Source organism: Ascaphus truei, chromosome 2 (assembly GCF_040206685.1).
Source record: "Ascaphus truei isolate aAscTru1 chromosome 2, aAscTru1.hap1, whole genome shotgun sequence".
NCBI lineage: Eukaryota > Metazoa > Chordata > Amphibia > Anura > Ascaphidae > Ascaphus > Ascaphus truei.
Genome location: NC_134484.1, coordinates 115,762,033 through 115,789,129, shown reverse-complemented (window position 1 = coordinate 115,789,129; position 27,097 = coordinate 115,762,033). Strand labels below are relative to the sequence as shown.

At 45.4% G+C, this 27,097-nt stretch overlaps 1 protein-coding gene across 1 annotated transcript in view; it reads left to right on the top strand.

The window, feature by feature from the left end:
- LOC142488125 (uncharacterized) overlaps nt 1–27,097 on the top strand; it is a 77,357-nt gene that overhangs the window by 8,704 nt on the left and 41,556 nt on the right. Inside the window, exon 2 of the mRNA XM_075588497.1 lies at nt 26,942–27,019. Within this exon, the coding sequence (XP_075444612.1) occupies nt 26,942–27,019 (78 nt within the window). The remainder of the gene's footprint in view (nt 1–26,941; nt 27,020–27,097) is intronic.

Below are 27,097 nucleotides of genomic sequence, written 5' to 3'. Positions count from 1 at the left end.
GACAATTGGTTAACCCCCTCATACCCACATGCAGCAGAACAAAAGTCGTTTTTTGAGCAAACATTTGTTATTACCTGCTTAGCAACATCATGACTGCAGCATAATCAGGGATAATTATATATGAACATAGCCACTAGTCCCTATCCTGGATCACTCATACAGTGTTAATACCCAGGCATAGACTTATATCAAGCATTCCACACTCCGCTGTGCCTAAACATGCGCCAGGATATCAGGTTTTAATTAGATTGTTTTTTTCTTGTTATCATTAATAAAATTTATTTATTTTGAGCTCTACCCCCAGTGAGTGCATCTTGTGGGATCCTTTCCTTGTTTCTCAGTACTATAACAGTCCCCACAATCTTAAAAATGGGTTATGTTATTTTGCAGGGCCATTTAGTATCCTCCATTTTACTGGCATTGAACATGTTCCATGGGGACCCCGTAAAGGGGACAGGGACAAACAAATCTTCCAAAAAGAATGTAAGTGGATCCACACTTTACGGACATTAATTCCTTTGGGTTTGAATGAAGGATTAATTTATTCACACTTTCATTAGCTGTTGCCACGGTATACCTACTACATAGACCTTTTTGGCTCTACACAGCTATATATACACACCATCTTACCTGTATGGGGTATGGTGTAGATGTGAGTATATGCAGAGAGATATATACATGTATGCATGTAGGCATTCTGATTTTACTCCATTTTATGTTCAGTCATTTTGTTCGCTTTTGTTCACTTTACCGCACCTCTGTTTGTTAGATAAGTGGTCACTAGTGGTCACTTTAAAGCTCCCTTTGATATTATTCTTCTCCTAATCCTTTTGTATTATTTACACTAGCTAATTATTATCACTAGGATTAACAATATATTGATTAATCATCTAATATACACACGTTACTCCTCACGTATTCACTTTTCTCACTTGTGTATTTCACTATCTACTGTATATAGGCACATGCCTATGTATCACTTGTCACATCATTCATCAGCCTACCGAATCGGACCCTTTTATGGATCTCATTCTGAAGCCTTTACACATATTCAGTACTATACGTATCAGAATCCATTATACGATTCATCTCCTAGCCTTTATCTAATTGTATACTTAGCTATATATATTTTGTCACTCGCTCTGCATCATATCTAGATCCACACTATATATACTGTGATTTAATATGTCAAGAGATACAGGCCCCTTTATGGGGTGCCGGTATCCCTCTGCTTTGTTTACATTCCGCGGTCACATGATCGGGACCTTTAAATGCAGAGGGATACTGGCACATCATAAAGGGGCCTGTATCTCGGGAAGCAGGGGGTCCCCGGACCTGAAACCAATGCGGTTCAGCTCTGGAGACCCCCTGCACATGTACACTATGAATAAAAATTGATTGCAAATATTTTTATTTTGCCGATGTTAGCGCAGAGAGAGCAGCGGATCTCTCTCTGCTGCAGGCTGATCTCGGCACTGGACGCCGTATTGACAGCTTATCAATACATCTAAGAAAATGGAAACAAAAGAAAACAGCGCACAACGCCAAATAGTGAAGCAAATTTTACAATATATTATCAATTAAAGGGGTAATAAATCTGCGTACATAATAAAGGTTGGTAAAGTGCATTTAGTGTGTTTCACACTGATTACCACTAGGCAGCTGTTATCAGGAGAGTCTGGTGCTTGCTTCTCTCAGCTAGTGCCACTCCGTTGGTTCTGGGGCAGGGTTCTTGTCTGGACTTCTCATCCGTCGGTACTTTGCTCCCAAGGGAGTTTCCCTTTAAGCAACCAGGCTCCGCTGCAGGTATTGGTGCTCAGTGGGACCACTCAAGCTTCCAAGCCGTCTGGAGCAGCTCATGTAGCTCAACAGATGAATCCTCTGCACGGAGGTTAAACCGCAGCTTGCAGGGGCACACTCGGTGTGCCACGATGCCGCTCCGTCGCGGGACGCTGCGTGATGACGTCACTGTCTGCGCAGCAGTGATGGAATCGGCAGGGAGGTAAAAACAAGTCTTGCAAAGTCTCTCAAAAAGGCCCAAATCAGCACACAAGAATGATAATAGCAGGGCAAAGCCAATAAATAGGCAAATAGCAGATATAAGGCAATAGAAATACACTGGCGACACACTTTATTCGAGCTCGGCTAGTCCCACGAATTCGGGTATACCCGGGTGTATTGAGGTTTGTGACTGTTTTCTGCCCGAGTGCATTGAGTTATTTTCCAGGCAGGGATTGAAGCATTTTATTCCCGCTGGCTGCAATACTGCACAGTACATATATATATACTGCATTACAATTCATGAATTTATGCCATCTGGTAGACACGCGAAGCATTGCAGCCTATTAAATCCTAATCATTATCATTTAACAGATCAGCCGCCCATCAGCCAGGCATGAACCCAGGCTGGGAAAGCAAACGCAACGGGGCTTGTCAGAGGTGAGGAGCGGCGCATTCCAGGTATCTGCCAGGTACATACCGGGTATTTGCTCGAATAAAGTGTGTCGGTGCAGTATGTCATCCAACGCGTTTCGTAGAATAAACTACTTCTTCAGGGAATAATTTGGCCATTACCCAGAGGTCTTATATACCTCACAAAGATACCTTATTGGTTGACCAATTAAAAGTAAACCAATTATCTAAAATAGGTAATGGTCAGTGTGATAGGGAAGATGGGTAATTTACTTTTAAAACAACTTTATTAACAAAATCGAAAAATACATATTAAATTAAAACCTACAAATAAACAAAACCTAGCATAAATCATTAAAAACATGCTGGAATAAAAGAAACACAATATTAGTAACTTAAAATAGACACCATCATTAAATATATATAAAAGAAGTAACTAGAAATATAGAGTAGAGCAAAGCAGGGAAAACAGAGATACAATGATTAGTAGCACATCCCCTGGGTTCAAAGGGGGGAAGGGCTAGAGATTTAATAAAGTGCCCAAATGTCCACATCCTCATTTAACCCCTTAGGGGACATAGTATCTAACTTATTATTCAATATGTCTCTTTGGAAGACAATATTTTGACTCTGTCCCCACCTCTTCTATTTACAGGAATAAACTGAATCCCCTTAAAAGTGAGACTGGACGGATCTTTATTATGGTGTACCAAAAAGTGTCTGGATACACTATGTTTTTCAAAACCATTTTTAATATTTCTGACGTGTTCCTGAATACGGACCTTAAGGCTGCGTTTGGTTCTGCCTACGTATTGATACCCACACGCACACTCCAATAAGTAAACAATATGTGTGGATGTACATAAAATAAAGTCATCAATATTATCAATACATCACCTTGCATATGAAAATTACAATATTATATAGCCACTGTAAAACAAAATCCTATTTCCTAAAAAAATAATTCTCATCTTTCAATCAATATCATCAAATGCCAATCAAAACATTGAATTTACATGATTTATTATTTTACATACAGGGTTAATACCCCAGGGCCACGGGAGTCCTCGTTGGGCCTGACGGGTGTCCGTAGACCTCACAGTGGCCCAGCTAAAGGTTTCAAACAGGGTCTGGAGGCCTATGGGTGGTCCCCGCCAGGCACCATAGTCCACCAGGTGGTCTCCGCGGGTCACCGTGGGCCACAATGGGGTCTCCACGGGTAGGCCCACGGGTGTCTGGGAGGCCCCGGGTCCGACCCACAGATGTCTAAGGGGCCTCGGATGGTTCCCACGGGTCTGAGGGCCCTCGGGTGGTCCCTACGGGTCCGCGGTGCCCCCACAGATGTGGGGCCACCGGTTCTTCCCCGTAGGTGTCCCCCGTGGACCCGGCAGCTGTTTACCCATGAGAAGTCCGAGGAGACCTCAGGTGGTCTCCAGAGGTCCCCACAGACCTAAGGAACCAACCCTGTATGTAAAAAAAATAAACCTGTCCTATACATTAAATACATCAATCCCCCCCTAAACACATACAGTACAATAATGTGAAAAATAACTATTATCCAGATATGGATAATAGATTAGTTGCCCATTATTAATCACATTAACAAGCATAATAAAATAAATAAAGTTCTACTAACCTCATCAATATGAAGCCCCTTCGCCAGCAAATTCCCTGTGTCCTCCTTTGCCAACAAAATACATAGCCAATATATTGCAATTACATTCTGATATCAATTAACCCCTTAATCACCTTATCGGATAATAACCGCAAAGGTAATTAAGGGGTTAAGCCACCCTGGCCCGATACCCACCCTTCACCCATTCATTTGTACAGTTGCTTCATCATGCAACTATATATATATATATATATAATATATATATATATATATATATATATATATATATATATATATAATATATATATATATATACAGTGCTTGACAAATCACCCAAAAATCTACTCGCCAAACCAAAAAATCTACTTGCCACCTAGTCCCGCCCCCAACCCCGCCCCTAGTCCCGCCCCCAACCCCGCCCCTAGTCCCGCCCCCAACCCCACTTTAAAATAAAATATATAAATAAATTTAATAAATTCCTAGTAAGAGCAACATTCATTTTTGACATAAGTTTATTTATTGTATTACATTATACTGTACTACAATTAGTTCTTGTTACGTGTGTGTGTGTGTGTGTGTGTGTGTGTGTGTGTGTGTGTGTGTGTGTGTGTGTGTGTGTGTGTGTGTGTGTGTGTGTGTGTGTGTGTGTGTGTGTGTGTGTGTGTGTGTGTGTGTAAGTAAATGTCGGATCTAGAAATAAAAGCCAGGTGTGAATGACTAGTTTCCTGTACCCCTTAACCAGTGTCTGGATGACCCCGCTTCACAATATCTAAAGCAAATCCCGCCTGGGATCTTACCTGATCCGCAGTCCCTCAATGTCCAGGTATGCTCATTCCCGCAATGTTATACATTGGAGGGGAGGTGTTCCCTACCTGTCTTCTGGGTTAGGGGGGGTTCCGATGTCTTCCGTGTGGAGCTTCAGTCAGATCTGTAAGAAAGCAGTATAGGTTATTTCGGTGTAGTGTAGGGCAGTTAAGATATATAGGTAAATAAGAGATCCAGATCCAGTGTCAGTCAGACAGAGTGTGGGTGAAAGTGTGGGTGAGAGAGTGTGACAGCAGAGTGTGGGTGAGAGACAGCAGAGTGTGGGTGAGAGACACAGAGAGAGGGTGAGAGACACAGAGAGAGGGTGAGAGACACAGAGAGAGGGTGAGAGACACAGAGAGAGGGTGAGAGACAGGGAGAGGGTGAGAGACAGAGAGAGGGTGAGAGGCAGAAAGGGTGAGAGGCAGAGAGGGTGAGAGGCAGAGAGAGAGAGGGGGTGATTGGGTGGGGTGATTGGGTGGGGTGACGGGGTGATTGAGTGGTGTGACGGGGTGATTGGGTGGGGTGATTGGGTGGGGTAACGGGGTGACTGGGTGAGGTGACGGGGTGACTGGGTGATTGGGTGACTGTGACGTGGTGATTGGGTGACTGTGACGGGGTGACTGGGTGATTGGGTGACTGTGGCGGGGTGGGTGACTGTGACACTGTGGCGGGGTGGGTGACTGTGACAGGGTGGGTGACTGTGACAAAGTGGGTGACTGTGACAGGGTGGGTGACTGTGACAGGGTGGGTGACTGTGACAGGGTGGGTGACTGTGACAGAGTGACTGTGACAGGGGAGGGTGACAGGGTGACTGACAGGGAGGGTGACAGGGTGACTGTAACAGGGGAGGGTGACAGGGGAGGGTGACAGGGGATGGTGACTGTGACAGGGTGACTGTGAAAGGGGAGGGTGACAGGGTGACTGTGACAAAGTGACACTGACAGGGGAGGGTGACAGGGTGACTGTGACAGGGAGGGTGACTGTGACACGGAGGGTAACTTTACTGACGGGAGGGTGACAGGGTGACTGTGACAGGGAGGGTGACTGTGACAGGGGAGGGTGACTGTGACAGGGTGAAGGTGACAGTGTGACTGTGACAGGGGAGGGTGACAGGGTGACTGTGACAGGGAGGGTAACTTGACTGTGACAGGGAGGATAACTTGACTGTGACAGGGGAGGGTGACAGGGTGACTGTGACAGGGAGGGTGACTGTGACAGGGAGAATGACTGGGACGGGGGAGGGTGACTGTGACAGGGGAGGGTGACTGTGACAGGGGAGGGTGACTGTGACAGGGGAGAATGACTGTCACAGGGGAGGGTGACTATGACAGGGTGACGGTGACAGGGAGGGTAACTTGACTGTGACAGGGGAGGGTTACTGTGACAGGGTGACAGGGGAGGGTGACAGGGGAGGGTGACAGGGTGACTGTGACAGGGTGATTGTGACAGGGTGACTGTGACAGGGTGACTGTGACAGGGGAGGGTGACTGTGACAGGGAGGGTGATAGGGTGACTGTGACAGGGTGACTGTGACAGGGAGGGTGACTGACAGGGAGGGTAACTTGACTGTGACAGGGGAGGGTGACAGGGTGACTGTGACAGGGAGGGTGACTGTGACAGGGAAGGGTGATAGGGTGACTGTGACAGGGGAGGGTGACAGGGTGACTGTGACAGGGGAGGGTGACTGTGACAGGGAGGGTAACTTGACTGTGACAGGGGAGGGTGACAGGGTGACTGTGACAGGGGAGGGTGACAGGGTGATTGTGACAGGGGAAGGTGACAGGAGAGGGTGACAGGAGAAGGTGACTGGGTGACTGACTGGGGGGGTGTCCTACACACCCAAACACACTACATGATGCAGCTATGGATGAGGGGGGGAAGGCAGGCGATCCGAGCAGGCAGCTCCGCTGCCCCCTGTACCCACTGTGCTAACCGCGACCGCCACTGCCCCGCTCCCCCCTCCCCGAGACAGCCACTACCCCGCTACCCCCCAACGGCCATCTCCCGCGCCGGCATCCCGCTCACCCCTGAGGCGAGGGAGCGTTGGGAGGCAAAGGACTGCATTGCCCACTCCCGAGGGAAGAAACATCACCAGCCCACCTCCCGGCTCGGGCGGGCAGATTCCAAAAGACGGAGAAGCGGGAAGCCGCACTCGCGCCCCCTCCCCTACACACACAAATCTAAGTGTAGGTGCCGGTGGCCGCACGGGACACGCCAGGGGGGCCACATGGGGGACCGCACGGGACACACCAGGGGGGCCGCATGGGGGACCACACGGAACACGCCAGGGGGGCTGCATGGGGGACCACACGGGACATGCCAAGGGGGCTGCATGGGGGACCGCACGGACATGCCAGGGGGGCTGCATGGGGCACCGCATGGGACACGCCAGGGGGGCTGCATGGGGGACCGCACGGGACATGCCAGGGGGGCTGCATGGGGGACCGTACGGGACACGCCAGGGGGGCTGCATGGGGGACCGCACGGGACACGCCAGGGGGGCTGCATGGGGGACCGCACGGGACACGCCAGGGGCGCTGCATGGGGGACCGCACGGGACACATCAGGGGGGCTGCATGGGGGACCGCACGGGACACGCCAGGGGGGCTGCATGGGGGACCGCACGGAACACGCCAGGGGGGCTGCATGGGGGACCGCACGGGACACGCCAGGGGGGCTGCATGGGTGACCGCACGGGACACGCCAAGGGGGCCGCATGGGGCACCGCACGGGACACGTCAGGGGGCTGCATGGGGGGCCGCACGGGACACGCCAGGGGGGCTGCATGGGGGACCGCACGGGACACGCCAGGGAGGCTGCATGGGGGACCGCACGGGACACGCCAGGGAGGCTGCATGGGGGACAGCACGGGATACGCCAGGGGGGCTGCATGGGGCACTGCACGGGACACATCAGGGGGGCCGCATGGGGGGGCACACGGGACACGCCAGGGGGGCTGCAGGGGACATGCCAGTGGGGCCGCACGGGGGGGTGGGGGGGGCAAGAAAGGACCGCAAGGGGGGTCGCACGCGCTGGAGGCAGGGAATAACAGAATACATACCTTTTCCTGAATTGAAAAGGAAGGGCAGGTTCAATTCCCAGCCTGGCTGCTGGGGGGGAAATAAAAATCCTGGCAGCACGTCGTCACGTCACACCAATCAGGAAGAAGGCAGCGGGAGCAGGGGGAGGAGAAACACCCACACGGGCAGCGGGAGCAGGGGGAGGAAAAATACCTGCACTTCTACCTCCCGCCCGTCCGGGCAGCGGAAGCAGGGGGGAGGAGAAACAGTGTATTTAAATTGCATTACATTCCCCCCACCTCCAACATCTGTCCAAAATCCTCCATGACCGGACCAGTGCAGGAGCTGACACAATTATACAGGAGGATATTCAGTAAAGAGGAGGAGGAGCAGATGCAACAGATGCACACACACACCCCTCCTCTCCCTCACCTGTGCAGAGAAGGAAATGCAGTTTGAAGTTCTGGCAGCTCCAACGCGCGTCACAGCCAATCAGTTAGAGGGATTTTTTATTTTATTTATTTTTCCCGAGCAGGGGATTTTTTTTTTTGCAGAGCAGGGGAAATGTTACTGGCCACGAGCCAATTTCCGATTGCAGCTAGCGAGTGGGCGAGTGGGTTTGTCGAGCACTGTATATATATATATATATATGATGAAAGAGCGAAAAAAAGAAAAGTGTCCCACGAAAAGCACTCAAGCAAGAATAATAATAAAGAAAATGTTTATTTATGGACATGGAAAACACAAAATAGATACAAAGTTAAAACAATCTCCATGGGATCCCTGCAGCTGTAAAGGTACAAGATATCAAAGCAATACTATAGTCCTAGATATTTGATCAGAACAAAAAAATTGCTGCTCAGGAGAGAAAAAGACTTTCAACTCCTGAGAATTATATCAGCTGTGTGCTGTGAACTGTGACTGCTAATGATAATAATTGCCAATGCAGCACAACCTAGGTCACCAAGGAAACAAATAAATAAATTACATGAAGTCACCACTGATGAAATGGAAAATCATTGTATATACTTGCAGATCGTCATGAAAATAATGTCCTTGTAGTAAAGTCCTGAGATGGCATGAAAGGCAAAAGATCTGTAGTTATGTAGCAGAGAAAAAGTTCACAGCTGATAAGGGGGATCCAAGGGGAGTACACACAAAGACAAGCCCGACGCGGCGTTTCGCACCCTTTGCTTCTTCTAGGGGCTTCATATTATATATATGGAGAAGTGGTATTTTTATTTGTGCATGTTTTTGTTAACCCTTAAACATTTCTTTGTATATTGGTTAATATTATATATATATATATATATATATATATATATATATATATATATATATATATATATATATATATATATATATATATAATATATACTGTATATATATATATATATATATATATATATATATATATATATATATATATATACAAGATTAACCAATATACAAAGAAATGTTTAAGGGTTAACAAAAACATGCACAAATAAAAATACCACTTCTCCATATCAATACATCACTTTGCATATGAAAATTACAATATTATATAGCCACAGTAAAACAAAATCCTATTTCCTAAAAAAAAAATTCTCATCTTTCAATCAATATTATCAAATGCCAATCAAAACATTGAATTTACATTGTATACATGATGCATAAAATCTGTGCACCATGTACACTCTGCCAATCAATGTCGAAGCTCTCGAACCAATCCACACACAGCAACTGGAACCCATAAATTAAAAAATCATAAAAAAATAAACTAAGACTTTATTTTGTAATCCAAAGCGTCAACGGGGTCTTGATCTGTGTTCTTCCGTCTTCTTTCTTGTTCTTCTGGGGGTCTTCTTACCTTCGGCAGTCACGCCCTTGTCCTCTTCTTCCTTCCGGAGGTCCGTCCTCCTCGGCGTCTGCCTTCAAAATGAGATGACATTGGCTTTTATAGGCCTATTACGTCACATTTTCGTCATATGGTTCCCACAGCCCTGATTGGGCCGTGAAAATTGCGGTTATTATCCGATAAGGGGATTAAGGGGTTAATTGATATCAGAATGTAATTGCAATGTATTGGCTATGTATTTTGTTGGCAAGGGAGGACACAGGGAATTTGCTGGCGAAGGGGCTTCATATTGATGAGTTGTCCCAATCTTCAAAAGTGGGGACAAAAACACTGTCTCAAACTACAGGCCAATCTCACTTCTCCCAATTCTATCCAAAGTTATGGAAAAATGTGTCCACTCCCAATTAAGCGATTTCTACACCAAGACAAATTTCCCTAGCCAATTCCAGTCTGGGTTTCGTCCCAAACACTCCACCGTAACTACCCTGCTAAAAGTTTGCAATGAAATCCAGTGCTGAATGGAACGGGGACAACTCACTGGTGCAGAATTCCTAGATTTTGCAAAGGCTTTTGACACAGTTGATCATGTTATCCTGCTTAACAAACTCCAGAGCTCTGGAATAGGGAAACATGCTTTAAACTGGTTTCAGTCCTACCTATCAGGAAGATCCCAACATGTGTCCATCTCAGGCTCTAACTCCAACCCCCTGGATATCACCTGTGGTGTCCCGCAAGGCTCTGTTCTGGGGCCCCTACTCTTCTCAGTGTTCATTAATGATCTTCCCACAGCTTGTAAGGAAGCCTCAATACACATGTATGCAGATGACACAATGCTGTATGCACACAGCCATAGCCTCTCTGACCTTCAACACATACTTCAGTCTGACTTTTTGAGACTCGAAAACTGGATTTCCCAAAACAAACTGTTTTTAAACACTGACAAGACGGTAACAATGGTATTTGGGACCAAGACTAAATTTGTAAAGCTTCCAGTGACTGAGCTCCTGATTAGAACCAACGCTAAAACCACCCTAACACCTGTCACTAGTTTTAAATACCCGGGCTTATGGTTTGACTCCCACTTAACATTCGGGATGCACATTGATACCCTGACAACCAAGACTTATGCCAAACTAGGGGTACTTTACAAGAACAAATCCTCCCTAAGTCTCCTGGTCAGAAAGCGTATTGCACAGCAGATGCTAATGCCAATTATTGACTATGGAGACATAGTATATGGCTCGGCTCCTCAAACCCACCTTAGCAAACTTGACACCCTCTACAATTCAATTTGTCATTTTGTTCTCCAATGCAACTACAACACACATCACTGCGAAATGCTCAAAGAACTAGATTGGTCATCACTAGAGTCTAGTCGCAAAGTTCACCTTTCCTGTCTCACCCTCAAATACTTTCTGGGCAAGCTACCCAGCTACCTGAACAAGCTCCTCACCCCTACCACATGCAGTACCTATCACCTGAGATCAGACTCCAAAAGACTATTCATGGTCCCAAGACTCAACAAAGTATCCGGACGTTCCTCCTTCTCCTTCCGTGCACCCCAAAACTGGAACAACCTACCAGAGACTCTCATATCCACCACCAGCTTAAGTTCTTTCAAATCTAAGGCTGTCTCACACTTTAATCTGGTCTGTAACTGTTTCATACGCTCATAATATATATTTTTTTTAACTGTGCATGCAATGTCTTGTATATAATATATACCTTGTTCATTTATGTAACTGTATTTGTAACCATGTATTATTTTGTTTTACTCTGTGCCCAGGACATACTTGAAAACGAGAGGTAACTCTCAATGTATTACTTCCTGGTAAAATATTTTTATAAATAAAAAAATAAAGTAGAACTTTATTTATTTTATTATGCTAGTTAATGTGTTTAATAATGGGCAAATAATCTATTATCCATATCTGGATAATAGTTATTTTGCACATTATTGTGCTATATGTGTTGGGGGGGGGGGGATTGATGTATTTAATGTATAGGACAGGTTTATTTTTTTTTATATACAGGGTTGGTTCCTTAGGTCTGTGGGGACCTCTGGAGACCACCTGAGGTCTCCTCGGACTTCTCACGGGTAAACGGCTGCCGGGTCCACGGGGGACACCTGCGGGGAAGAACCAGTGGCCCCACATCTGTGGCGGCACCGCGGACCCGTAGGGACCACCCGAGGGCCCCCAGACCCCCATGGGAACCACCCAAGGCCCCTCAGACACCTGTGGGTCTGATCCGGGACCCCCAGACACCCGCGGGCCTACCCGTGGAGACCCCATTGTGGCCCATGGTGACCCGCAGAGACCACCTGGTGGACCACGGCACCTGGCAGGGACCACCCATAGGCCTCCAGACCCTTTTTGAAACCTTTTGCTAGGCCACTGTGAGGTCTACGGACACCCGTCAGGCCCACCGGGGACTCCCGTGGCCCTGGGGTATTAACCCTGTATGTAAAATAATAAATCATGTATTTATGGGGGGGGGCACAGGGGGTGGGTTATGTATTTAATAAATATAATGATGTTTATTGTGGGGCTGTATATTGTTTTTATTGTGAGTACTGGGGGTGGGGGAAGGGTGTATTGGCCCCAAGGGTATGTGGGTAGGCCTCCCGCCTGAGTAGTGGGTGAGGGTGGTTAGGCCTCACAGGGTGGGTAGTGGGGGAGGGTATTTAGGCCTCCCGAGTGGTGGGTGAGGGTGGGTTAACCCCTTAATGACTGTAGCGGTTAATAACCGCTAAGGTGATTAAGAGGTTAGGGGACATTACATTGGCTGTTTTTATTCTTGTTTATGTTTTGCAGCATCGGCGGGGGCATGGACGGTGATGAAGATGAGGATGGCCTTCATCGTGGCAGCCGGACAAGGGTGAGTGCAATATTTATTTAATGTATTTATTGTTCTTTATGTATTTTAAATGGGCAAATGCACTATTATCCATTTGTGGATAATAGTAATTGTGCCCATTACTATTCTGTATGTGTTAGGGGGGGGGGGGAGTGTATTTATAAGTATTTATGTGTTTTAAAATTATTTTTGGGGGGCACAGAATTGGCACTGCAGGCCCGCGGGGACACCTGCGGGGAACACCCGAGTTTCAAAAAGTGCCAATAAGTGCCGAAAAGTGGCTTATCGACATCCGGCTGCCGAAAAGTTTTTTTTGGCAATAAAAAATGCCGATTTTTTGAGCTTATCGCCGCTTATTGAATCGGAGAGGCAATATTGGCGAGAAAATGGCGAAAAACGGCTTTTCGGCGCTTACTGCATGAGGCCCTTTGTCTCTTCTGCTTCAAAAATGACCTAATTTGCATGCTAGTTACACTAGTATACTTTATTCAAATAAGTATATTTATTCAAGTTTTAAACGACCAGTTACTTGAAATGCTATTAACTATCAATAATTGCTATCACACTTCAATTAATAAATCCCATTGACTTGAGAAATTCCAATTGCTGTTGGCTGTTCCACATGTTAACCAGACATTAAACATATGGTTACAATATACAGTACATTACCAACTCAGAGGAAGATGATGTAGATGAGAAATTATTTTAACCTCCCACTGTTTGGCTTTTTATAGCATTTTATAGGTCCATACTCTCACCAGCAGATGTCTTGTAGACAAGTCAAAATTCCTTTCCATAAAAAAGTATTCCAGGAGTAATGGGGAGTGCATATGTATGTAAAATAAAACACATACAAAATATAGTGCAATATGTTAACACAATTATTATAGTGTGAGTCTAAAGTTCTGTGCAGTCGGTACTCATAGATTCCCAAATCTTTAAAAGTGTGTCCCAATAAACATTGGTAAAGTGCTGTCTGTGTGTCTTCTATCTCTGAATGCACCTCTGGAGTCAGGTAGCCTTCCCTGGTTAAATGAACAAATACCACATAGTGTATACTGCTAAAAGAATTTATCTCTCACGCAAAAGTGAAAATACATTCACATGGTTTCAAAGTTCAAAATGCCTTAAAAACAATTGCTGGAGCTGTGACTGGTCAGGATCTCCGGGAGTTCACTCTGCCCTCTGATCCATCTCCACTTCTCCTTCCCATCCTGTACTTCCGCAGAATGCTCCGGCTTGATCTTGGGCGGGTGCGTGCCGCACGTCACCAACAGCGAAGTATTATCGATTTATTTATTTGTCACTATATTTTTTTGTATCACACCTATCACCCCTGGTGCATTCTATTAGAACCATATTTGATCTAAGCGCTTGTTTGGTATACACATCTAGTTAACCATAAAAAAAGTATGTCATTTTTTTTAACTATTAGTAATCACTATTAAATAGTAATGATTTATGCTTTAAAACTCAGGATATGCCGATTGTTGGAAATCTCTCCAACAGGAGACACGAACGGAGCACAGCCGTAAAGCAGTCAAGGATGGCTGAAGTGGTGACTAAAGGATTTTATTGAACAACAGTATAATGCTGATGGATCCTCTGACGCGTTTCAGCCCTCAGGCCTTTGTCAATGCTTTGTCAAAGACTATGCTGATTGTTGGGTGGACAAACTCTTACTGTTTTATACTGCAAGAAATTCAGATTTTGTGTAGGAATTATCGTTGTTCAACTTTGATGCACTGACTATACACGTATGTTATATGTTTAGCATCAATTGGGGAAAGTGGACTTGAAGTGAACTTGGTGCTGTTGGCATAAATATACTGAGGCACAGTATTTCGATATATGGTATAGTAGAAAAGGCAATTTGGACCCTACTTTTTTCCCAAAATTAATATTGAATTCATTGTTAAATTAAATGAGTCCTGTTACATTAACATGTGTGAATCAGGACAATTTTTCTGAGGTAGCAGCAAATTTACTGGCCAGCCTTTTTGTCACTAGGGCAGACTAATAAAAGGTCACTTTGTTAAGTAGACTAAAAACAGTTACTAATCAGTGTTATGCTATAGCACACTTCACAGCCTTCTCTTTTCTCTTTACACACTCTCTCTAGGTGACCTAATCACATCTTTTGAGCTTACAGTAAATATCACCTCTATGCTGACGACAAACAAATTTACCTTTCATCCCCTGACCTTACACCTGCTGTACAGACCAAAGTTTCTGAATGTCTCTCTGGAATATCATCCTGGATGGCCATTCGCCGACTGAAACGTAACATGGCAAAAATAGAGCTCCTTATACTTCCTCCCAAACCTGGCCCTACTACCTCCTTCCACATTAGTGTTGGAAGTACCATCATTCACCCAGTAGCCCAAGCACACTGCCTAGGGGTCACACTCAACTCCTCTCTCACATTTGCCCCTCACATTCAAAACATATCTAAAACCTTTTGCTTTTTCCTCTGCAATATAACAAAGATACGCCCTTTCCTCTGTTGCTCGACTGCTAAAACTCTGACTCAGGCCCTCATTCTCTCCTGTCTCGATTACTGTAACCTCCTGCTGTCCGGCCTTCCTGCCTCTCACCTGTCTCCCCTACAATCAATCCTAAACGCTGCTGCCAGAATCACTCTACTATTTCTGAAATCTGTCTCAGCGTCTCCCCTGCTGAAATCACTCTCCTGGCTTCCTATCAAATCACGCATCTCGCACTCAATTCTCCTCCTCACTTTTAAAGCTTTACACTCTTCTGCTCCTACCTACATCTCAGCCCTAATTTCTCACTATGCACCATCCCGACTCTTGCGTTCTGCTCAAGGATGTCTTCTCTTTACCCCCTTTGTATCTAAAGCCCTCTCCTGCTATAAACCTTTCTCACTTTATGCCCCGCACCTCTGGAATGCCCTTCCCCTCAATACCCGACTAGCACCCTCTCTATCCACCTTTAAGACCCACTTAAGACACACTTGATTAAAGAAGCATATGAGTAGCACCGTGGCTAATACTATACACGATACATAAAGCTTGGCCCCCTGCAGACGCACTTACCTGAAAGCCCTCCTACTGTCTCTGTACGTTCTCCCCACCAATTAGATTGTAAGGTCTTCGAAGCAGGGACTCCTCTTCTACAATGTTACTTTTATGTCTGAAGAACTTATTCCCATGATCTGTTATTTGTATTATTTGTTATTTATTACCTTGAATGGGCTGTAAGATGTCATATGGCATAGCGCTGTTTATTAAATATGTCCCTCAATCATGTGGGTTTTATTTTGCAGTGTTTGAACCTCCCACACAAGTATCTCTCCATCTCTTTCCACATGCATAAAAAGTATTTGTTTGACCATTTATCTACTTAAATGCTATTTTTTTCTAGCAAGCTTAAAGGTGATGTCTGCTGATATACACATCATCATCGATTCTGTCAGCTTCAACTATCTCTTATGATGAAACATTTATATTAAGGATCAATAAAACCTTTAGCTTTAGGCTTTTCTTTTTTTTGGGGGGGGGGGGGATCCATTATATAAAAACATTCAACCTCTAATGACAATGATATCAACTGAGGATCTTGTACAGGATTTGAAGTAATCCAACGAGGCGAGTCAGGATGTCATACCAAGTAAGCAACAAAAAATAATAATGTAAAAAACTTTTACTTCTGTAAGTCTACTAGTAGTATAAGACATATTAGAAACATAATGGCCCTCTAAAATTGTAACGCTGTGCTCACTACAAACAAGGCGGGACCCTGGTACTGAGGTGGGAATGGGTAGAAACGCTACCCACAGCCACGGGGGCACAGAAGTGCGGAGTTCACGGGTCAAGCCGGGTCAGTACACAGGAGATCAATCTGAAAGCAAGGCGAAGGTACACGGAGCAAGACAAGGCAAGGAACCAGGAAGTGGGAGAACAAGCGCTACCAGGAACTATGCTCAGTCAAAGTGCAAGTGGCACAGATGAGCATATATAGCAGGACAGGATCAATGGGAGAGAGGGGAGGAGCAGAGGTGCGGCCTCAGCGGAAGCAGGGATAGGTGGAGCAGTGCAGGAGACAGGAAGGCATGATAAGATAGATGACACGCAGCTGGGGAGCGGTGCACACGCATCATGTGTGCGCGACACCGACACGCACCATCACCGGGGGACAGAGCCAGACTCCGCGATGTCCACAAAGCTCCTTCGTGAGCGTGCACGAGCTGTATAGACAGCGGGGTTGCGCGAGGCAGCAGGTAAGGAGGGAGTGCGCCGTGAATGACGACTCCCCAATTCCTTACAAAAATATAGTGTATAATAGAAATAGTAACATTTGCTATAAATTAAAAAAATCACACTTACATGATGTATGATGTTTTTCTATTAACGGTGCAATTAGAGGTGCCTTTTGAAAGTAAATCAATCCCAATAACCTGTTTTAAAAACAAAATCAAGAACAATTTATTTGCTCAGGTAATACTTATGGGTGCTATATCTAATAAGTATCAACAGTATACTGTACTGTACATTGTTCACAAATGAAGAAAATGAGAGGTAATAACACTCAAGCATCAACAAATAAAACCATATTTATGAAAAATAGTGTACAAAATGTATAGAACTCAAAATTCAATTGAAAATGTAGCAATAATTAGGGTGACTAGACAGCTCGTTTTTTCTGGAATGTTTGTTTTTATGGGGATTGGGTCCCAGTGTCCTTACTTTGCCCTTGTTGCATGAGCGAAAGGCCTGCGCCAATCATTAATGCCCTGCCGGCCAGAGCAGATCCTGTGCATGTGCGATCGGTTCTTGCCGGACACGCATGCGCAATTGGGATGGCAGTTCGCTAATGCGTGGCCATCCGTGCATGCACGGCCGGCGTGGACAGTTCACGCATGCCAATCAGTTGTCCCATTTTTTCAATGAGTAAATATGGTCACCCTAACAATAATAATATTAAAGACAAATGTAACCCATGTTCCCCCCCACCCCTCGGTCGCAGACTGGACCTCTAGAGTGTAGTGAGGGCTGGCTACATGTATGTTGGTGGTGCATACCTGTGAGGAACAGGAGGGCCTGAGTCTCCCGTGGTGGTATAGGGGATAACAGGGACAGGCTTCTGGGGTAAATGCCTTCATCTTTAGTGGTGCAGAGCCTCCATCTCTGGCGAAAACCTAGGGAATATCTGGAATCATCCCAGAGAAGCCCTGGTCCCAGGTCAAGAGATTCCAATCTCACACACAGTCTTTTTTGTATAAAACAGCAATGTCTCTTTATTGTACTCACAGCAGATCAATAGCAGCACACAGCAGCAGCAGTAGTCACAGCACACACGCTGGTATCAGGTACAGGGTCTCTTCTCTCCTCAGACTGCACACCCTCAGGATGGTCTGTGGGTGCTCACTGTGTCCCTGCCTCCACCCCAAGCCGCAGGCGCTCAGGGTGGGGCTAGCTCTTCCCTCACCCCCTAGGCAGGGTGAGAGGCACTGGTCCACCTCTTGCTAACTAGGCCCTACTCCTCTGGAATCTAGCTAGCTCACACAGTCTGACTGTCCAGCCAGACACTCCAACTCCAACAGAATGACACAGAAAACACACAGGAACTGCAACTAAATAGAGACAGCCCTGCCCATCATGATGTCAGCAGGCCCCTCCCCTGTGTCTCTTGCATAAGCCACAGAGTCAGGTGCCTACCTCCACCAATCCTGGCAGGGCTTGAAGCTGGGGAAACCCATGATACTTACTGGCGGCCTGCCCTTAACAGGACTTACACCAGTAGGAGAAAGTTTTATAGCCCCCATTTCTTACCGGGGCTACACAAAAACACACAGTAACGCTTACAGTTGATCTTAGGGACTCTACTCGACCGTAAGTTGATACCCGCCGTACACAGTATTTACGAGGATCCAGCCTGAATCACCCTATAGCCAATATGATTCGCTGTACTGTCATGCAAGGGAGTCCTCCTATGTTTATAGGATTACTGCGGCAAGTGAAAGTGCACGAGGCACATAGTCTATTACACTCTCCTCATAAATCCAAAGGAGCCTCTACTATGAAAAACAAAGAGTTAGGTACCCACCCAACTGGGTAACCTATGATATAATTGGGGCACCCCCCTATGAGGCTCAGCAATGGTCTCAGAGCAAAATCCAATCCGTGATTGCGATGCTCACAGAATTGTGTAACATTGTTTAAAGTCGATTCAATGTGATAAGTTGTATTGGTGAATGCTTTTTTATTATATAAATTATGTGTGAAGTTATATTGTTGTGTTACACTGTTCCCAAGCGGGGTCGTTGGTATTTCCACCAGGGGGAGAGTATAGCAGGGTCCCCTGGTGCGTGCCCCGTGTTACCTTACCTCCCGGCGTGGTCGCGACTAGCAGCGGAGGCAGGGACAGGAGCGGGCGGCAATGCAGGGGAGTAGGGAGCGGCGAACGGCTCACCGCAGGCTCTGGCGGCTCCCTCAGCAAGGCGCCACCATATTGGAAGCTTGTGCATGCGCAGAGGCACAGTAGGGAGCGGCGGCCATGATACAGAGGCTCTAGGTTGCATGGTACATGCAACCACACATGGGTTTCTTGAAAAGGCTTATTTATTGAGCCGGAAAATGGATAGAAGTGCGGCGCAACTGCGCATGTCCAATGAAAGGCTCCCGGATGACTAGTTCAACATAACTTTATTTGACACACACCAGGGTTACACCAGCATCTCCCCCTCAACGCGTTTCACCCTTACGCAGAGGGCTTCGTCTTGGAGTGGGGAGAAGTGGTGACAGCCTCTTAAATACCTAAAAGCCCGCGAAAGCGGCATTAAAACTTTAACCCCTTCAGTGCTATATGCCTGTTAGCTAATATCATGCTATTTAAAGTATTTAATGTCTGTGCAGCTCACTATAAACATATTATATGCACAGAGAGCATCTAAATTATATATTCAGACATACACAATAGCAAAATGATAAGACTATTTGGCAGCACATTCCAGGTATATGAATGAACATAAAAAGCTGTTGCAAACACTGCAAGTGGAATATACTCAACACTAGATTCACAATAACCAAAGTTATATACCTATTAGTCAGTCATACATATAGGGGCTTCCTAATGCTTTATTTAGACATATTTGTGACTTATAGACCAGTGAATCAAGGGAAGGTAGGTGGGAAAGGGAGAGAAACAAGGGTAAAAGGGGGGGGGGGGAGAAGGGGGGGAAAAGAGGAGGGGGGGAAAAGAGGAGGGGGGGGAGGTATGGAAGGGGGGGGGGATGAGAAGTGTGAGGGAGGGAAAGAGAAATGTGAGGGAGGGAAAGAGAGGGGGGGGGGAAGGAGGGGGGGGGGGGGGGAAAGGCTAAGGGAGGGACAGTGCAGAGAATAAATCAGAAATACACAATAGACGTTCTGTTCTAAAGAAGACCATAATATGTACATATCTGCATTCCACGTATAACACTCTTATATATCTCTTAAAGAAAACATCGTAGATCCCAATCCACATTAAGTCCACTGGGTTGTAATGTGTTTAATGTGTGGATCCAGTGCGCCTCCCTTTGGTGTAGGAGCTTGATTCTATCCCCTCCCCGAGGGGGGAGGACTACATGTTCTATAGCGCAACAACTGAAATTGTCCACAGAACCCAATGGACAGTTGTTAAAGTGGATTGGGACCGGATGTGTATTGAGCCTTAAAAATATGGCACACAAAAACAAAACAGCTTCTTTTCTGCATACAGAGCAAACAGAAAATAAGTCCTGAGCAGGGCGTGGCCCTTTTCCCAACAAGGGCTGTTCAGATTCCAGCGTAACAGTACATCAAAATAGCACAGTGAAGACAGACCTTAGCTGTAGTTCTCCCTCAGCATGTCAGTATCTCACTGGTTCAGACAGGCTGCATGAGTGTGCAGCCTATGGTTTTTAAGCTCCTTGTAGAGGCAGCTGGATCAGACTAATTAACAAGACCTCCCAGCTGAATGTTAACCCTGTCACTGCTGCACTGCAGGCCTAAACATAGGTCTGCCAGGCATATGACTGGTGACGTTTATTCACCCTGTCACACTCTGCATGGGAACTACAAGCCCCATAATTCATAGTGGCGATGAACACATGACGCCAGGGAGCCAATAGTGCGGCCGGATTCCCCGTGTACAGAATAAGATACATTTCGCGTGCTGTGAAGACCACGCCAGTCGTTGCTCGGACAAGGTTAGGGGAGGTTGTGTGTGCAGGTGTTCGTGACCCTCTGCACTAGGCCAGATATCCCACTAGGCCCCAGCTAGGCCCCGACTCACTTGTAAAGCTTGTGCTGCTTTAGGGACAGGCCCTTAGATAGGGACTCTGACCCACTAGCATTGGTATAGTCAGGGATACAGCTGCCAACGCTGCGCAGCCCTGCAAGGTGGGTTATGGGATCTGCGCACCACAAAAGACACAGAGACTATCCTGATGGTGATATTATCCACGCCGGAATTCACCCCACGCAGTGGCGTATGAAGACATTGGTCCGGACGGATTCCCTCTTGTATTCTGCGATACCCAGGTGCTGGAGCCCCGGGCAGGTATTGTTATAAAAGTGCACCAACACTGTACAGTACAGCGCTGATCACGCCTAAAGGGTGGGGGTTCTACTTGGGGACACTTACGTGGTAGAGGGGCCAAGGGCGTCGGACAGTACTGTGGACACGGTGTGGGGTAACACAGTCGTGGGTTACTACAGCCGGGCATGGTGTGTGGGCAATTGTACCTCTTATGCATTATAGAGTGGTTAATGTATATATCGATATGTGTGCTTAGTAATGGTCATAAAGAGATTCTGCTTTGCTAGAGCCTTATTGTTTTCCCTAGACTCAGGCTGTATGGTGTTGGGGAACTTTTAGGCCACCACTGCATAGTAGAACAGTGGCAGTACTGTCTATCACATACTGTATCATGCAACTGCAAATGTCACGCTCACCAATGCTGTGCATTCAAACTGTCAGAACCACTGATATGAGTGGATCATTTTATGCATGCTGTAGAATTGAAAGTCAGATGTAAAAGTTAAACAGAAATAGTGAGCATTGATGAGAGAGAAACAAAACAAGAAGGTACCATTACAGTACACTAATGCGTGAGGCATACAGAACTATGCATAGAATGTTACAGGCACAGTCCCTGCTCCAACAAGTTTACAATCTATGTTTGGAACGTCGGAGTGCCGGAGCTCTGCGACAGAACGGCGGCACAGGTGGCGGCCATTTTTATTCTTGCTCATGAGCAATGGAGCTGCAGTGCTGTGGCCATTACAGGCAACTCCGCATGGGATTACATGTCCTTTAATGCTCCAGGGGAGACTGACACGTGGGGCTGTACAGCCAATAGGGGTGGGGGATCCTCGTGGGGAGCAGGAAGGAGATTTTGCATTAATGAGGGACCACGCCAGTCAGAGAGAGAGAGAGGCAGCCAAGGGAAGAGGTAGTGTCCTAGGTTCCAGTAGCGCTGGGACTAGGCCAGACTTCCCTTGCAGGCCCCAGCTACTCCCCGATCCTCAGTAGAGACAGTGATCATAGGTAAGGCCCCAGATAGCGATGCTTCCTTTAGTGCACCAGTAGAGAGTGTTGCTGCACCGGTGGATGGAGCCAAATGGTGATCTGCAGCCTACGGCCTGGGACTAGACCACCAGCTGGAGCTCGCCCACGTGGTGGACCGCATAAGGTGAAAGGAAGGATTTGCAGATCCCACGTTGTGGGACCAGACTGATCCCTTGCCGACGGTGACACCTGGATACAGGAGTGCCCAGGGAGGTATTCCATGTGCACCAACGATCTCACACAGGGGTAGCGCTACTCCACACACTTTGGGTGGGCCTGTCTCTTCGAACACCGGGGAGGTTAGGTGCCCAGGGCACCTCTGTACTTTGGGGCAACCCCACCAGGGTGTAAACATTGTGTTGGGTCGGTGTATTGTGGGAACGTGGTGTTGGGGGTAATACTGTTGTTATTATTATTAGTGTGTGTTAGTAAACAGTTATATTATACCTGCGTGTGTGTATTACTATCTTTGTATTGGTTCCTGTGACGGGTTATCCCGCTTCGTTGGGGATCCCTCATCAGGTAGAGGCGCTGTACCGAGAAGGGCGAGAGCTCACCCCAGGCTCCCAGCGGCGGAGACTTAGGCCTCATGTGAGCCGCAGGTAAAGTCAGCATGTGTAGTTCCCTTAGTCACGGGGATAGGGGGCTACACTACATAAACAGGTACATTTTTTTTATAGATGAAAACAATAGATTAATATTACACAGATTTTCTGCTCCCATTGTACTATAAAATATGTTAAATATATGGTGCATTATGAATAAACAATAATATACTGAAATTACATTTAAAGAGGTTGGTTTATGGGACTCTGGAAAATTAACAACAAGGAGGGTATGAATGACAGGCTAAACAAAGGCAAATTGGGTTAGACCAGGTGGCTGAGCTCAACTATGTAATAGAAAATAATTGAAAATGATCATAGCATATAATATTATACAATTCTAATTATATTATCAATTATAGAATTGTTAATTATATTACCACTTATACCCAAGACATACCTAAGATGGTTAGAGTAATTTAAGTTAACTGGGACATATTGTCTCAAGTTAAAAGTTTGGATATTCAAATAACCGATAAAGGACGCTAAGAGGCTCGAAAGCTTGTAATATTTAAACTACTTGTTGGTCCAATAAAATACATCATACCACCTACTCGTCTCCCTCAAATACTGTACATGATTCTACCTATGTTTGTTAATAAATATAGAAAAACATTGGTGGGAGGAACCTTTTTCACATTTAGGGAACACCCAAAAATAGAGCTTTATTTTAAAATACAAAATTGTGATTTTAAATGTGGACGCTGCTGAAATTGTAGTTGCAGTGAACAAATGATAATATGTAAGGTTATATTTACTAAAGTGTGGTAGCCAATAACCATTGTTGATGGCAAATCAAGGGAAAAGCGATTAACTATAAATATTATACTATGAATTAAAGCAATATCAACTTTAATGACAATCTTCTTTAGTAATTCAAGAATGTTAAATGAAAATTATATATTTGGAAGTTATAGCCTGTGTTTTTTTATATGAGGAAGTTGCAATTCCCATCAGTCTGCTTGCTGCAGTCACAGACAAAAAGTCAGCCACAGAAAAAGTCATAGGGCCTCATGCAGTAAGCGTCGATTATGTGAAATCGTCAAGCTTACCGATTAGTCATGTTATTGGCGATTTTTCCTCTCCGTATGCAGTAAGTGCCGAATACATTCAAAATCAACCCGAAAACAAATCCGCCCACTCTCACGATGATTAGCCGATCACACACAGGTGTATCGGCGAGCGTGGCGGGGTGCTGTTAGGTTGCCCAATCACAAATCTTGCTGAATCAGGCGAAACAAGCATGTATTGGATAGCGCGCCATATTTAAAGGCAACGTGTAGTGCTAATCATTCTCTGTGTTGTTGGGAGTGAGAGAGAGAGAGACGCACAGAGCTGGCTGATTGAAGATTTGCATATTGACTGAGAGACTTGTTGTGTATTGGGTGAGCTTTGTCCATTGTTGTTTTGTTTACATCTTTGTCTTGTTTTATATGTGGAAGTGTTTCGTGTGATTGGCTGTACATTTCTTGTCTGTTTTTTGTGAGTGCTGGAAGTATGCCCGCAAAGTGTGGGAAGAGTGATGCTGGTGGGAGTGGGAGTGCTACTCGTGCGAGTACGCGTCGGAGTGAACGTACTGTTCAGGGGAGTGATGTTGCTGGGAGTGCGAGTGGTGTTGCTGGGAGTGGGAGTGCTGGTGCTGCGAGTGGTGTTGCTGGGAGTGTGAGTGCTGTTGCTGGGAGTGTGAGTGCTGTTGCTGGGAGTGGGAGTGCTGTTGCTGGGAGTGGGAGTGCTGGTGCTGGGAGTGGGAGTGCTGGTGCTGGGAGTGGGAGTGCTGTTGCTGGGAGTGGGAGTGCTGGTGCTGGGAGTGGGAGTGCTGGTGCTGGGAGTGGGAGTGCTGGTGCTGGGAGTGCTGGTGCTAGGAGTGTGAGTGCTGGTGCTAGGAGTGTGAGTGCTGGTGCTAGGAGTGGGAGTGCTGGTGCTGGGAGTGCTGCTGGTGGCGCAGTTGCTGATGGGGTGTCCGGTGGTGGCGTGCTTGCTGGTGGCCAGCTTTTGGAGGCTCTTCCATTGGAAGAAGGAGAGTCCAGTCAGCACCAGCCAAGCTCTGACCCTAAACCTGCTCGGAAGAAACGTGTGGAGAAGCCACGTAATCCTCGCTTCAATGACCAGGAAAATACAGCTCTTGTCACTGGCATTCTGGAGCACTATGACAGTATATATGGACATTTACTAGGTAAGTGTACCTTTACATTTATTATTCAAATACATGTGATCCTAGGTCATCTGAGTTTTGTTCATATGCAAATATGGGTTCAGAATATCTTTCTATGTTAATTAGTCTGGAAACACAGCTTTTTATCATGCCTTACAAGGACAACTAAACACAGGCGGTCAATTTGCCATAACTGCATACAATATGAATGCAACCTTGCTTACATGTATAGGTTTAGTAGTGAATGCTCATGTGCTTCACATATAATACATAAAACAGCATGTTTGCTATCTCTTGGAACAGCTAGCAGTGTAGGAAACTGGTGCTTCTATTATTATTAAGTTACCTCATATATTTTATATGTTTTTCAAGGGCGGACAAGTTCATCAAGCAGAAAAGAAATGTGGGACACAATAGTCATTGGTGTCAATGCGTGTGGGAATCATGTGAGGGACAAGCGGAATTGTCACAAGAGATTTGATGATATTAGGTCCAAATTGAAAAAGAAAATACAACAGCAACGCGTGCATGCTACTGGCACTGGAGGTGGGCCGACACCACAACGTCTGATATTAACTCCATTGGAGGAGCTGCTTCGGGCAAAATTACTTCCCGTCGTCGTGGAAGGCTTACCTGGTGACCGTGATATTGGAATTTATCCCTCACAATTTCCACCAGGTGAGAAATATTACTGTACTAGGCGTGTCGTTGCTTACAGATATTTTGCATATTTACACTGCTTTTTATACTGTCTTCACAATATAAGCATACCTGCATCTATATATGTATATGTCTGATTCTGTATATATATATATATATATCTCAAAATAGACATATATGTTGTAGTCCTACTAAAAGCAGTAACTAATATAGCACGTGCCATTGCGTGCTCATTTACATGGGAATTCCCAAAATGCATTGCTGCAGTGGAAGCAATTGATGGTGGGCAAAGATGGGGAACAACAGGGTAGTACACATGTGTAACACATGTTAATGAGAAATTATTACTAGCTACAGGTACAGAACATAAATATGTATAATATTATTCTGTATTTTATTTATTTTACTCCGACAAACATGACATTACTGCCTATTTTAAGCATGCATCAAATATATTGCATGCAACGGCCTACAAACATCACTTGCACTAACACATCTATAGTTGTTTATGAAAAGGTCCATTTTTGCTTTAACTCATATACAGACAGCATAATGAGGCACACGTATCATATGTTATGTCATTGTTTTCATAACTTAAAAACTGCACACGACTATTTAGCTCATCTACCATTGTGTTAAAGCAGCTGCAATTAATATCTCATCACAGCATACACTTCAACAGAGGGGGTGGGGTTCAGCACACACACAAATTACAGGCTCATTTTAGGGTCAACTTAGTTCACACCATTTTCACCTGTTTCAAGTAATTGAAAGGTGTGGCTGATTAGGCTTTTTGGGGAAGGGAATACCGTTCTTACAACCTGACTAGCACAACTGAAGTTAATCACACTCATTTGAAAGCTACACTTTAGCTACTAAATGCCCCAACAACTCATTACTTATCAAAGCGTACGTCACACATTAGTTCACTCATATCTATAGTTGAACTACTATCAACAACACATTATCACACACTGCATGTGTTGTCTTGTTGAGTGACAGCCACATTCAGGTGTGCCACATCTTCTATTAATGTACCACACATATCCTCTAACAAAAACAACACTTTTTGCAATATGACCACCTTCATGATAACCATTGTGAATGGTCATCTCATGATAGTTATGTACATTATGATACTGATATCAATACACAACATATGATTTTTATGTACAAATTTAATCTATTTATCCTCACGCATTACTGCAGAAACATAGTATGTTTTATGTTAGGGAACTCAAAACTTCTAAGTACACAGGCATGTACATAGTTATTACAACTATTTATGTTCACTTTCACACACACATTTTGAGTTAAGGAACTGATGCTGTTAGGTACTCATAAATACAGAACATACAATAACTGTTTGTTCAATATTTACACATGTAAATGTAAAACTTATGTTATTGTTATATATAGTTGCCCCTGAAGGACATGTGTCACCTGAGACGGAACAAGTGTCTTCACCTGGGTCAGCCAGCTCAACACACCTAGAAGGTGAGTGTATCAGTTGGTGGCCATATAATATGTGCTCTTCTATATGTTATGTTGTCATGTTCCTTATTTGTTTTGCAC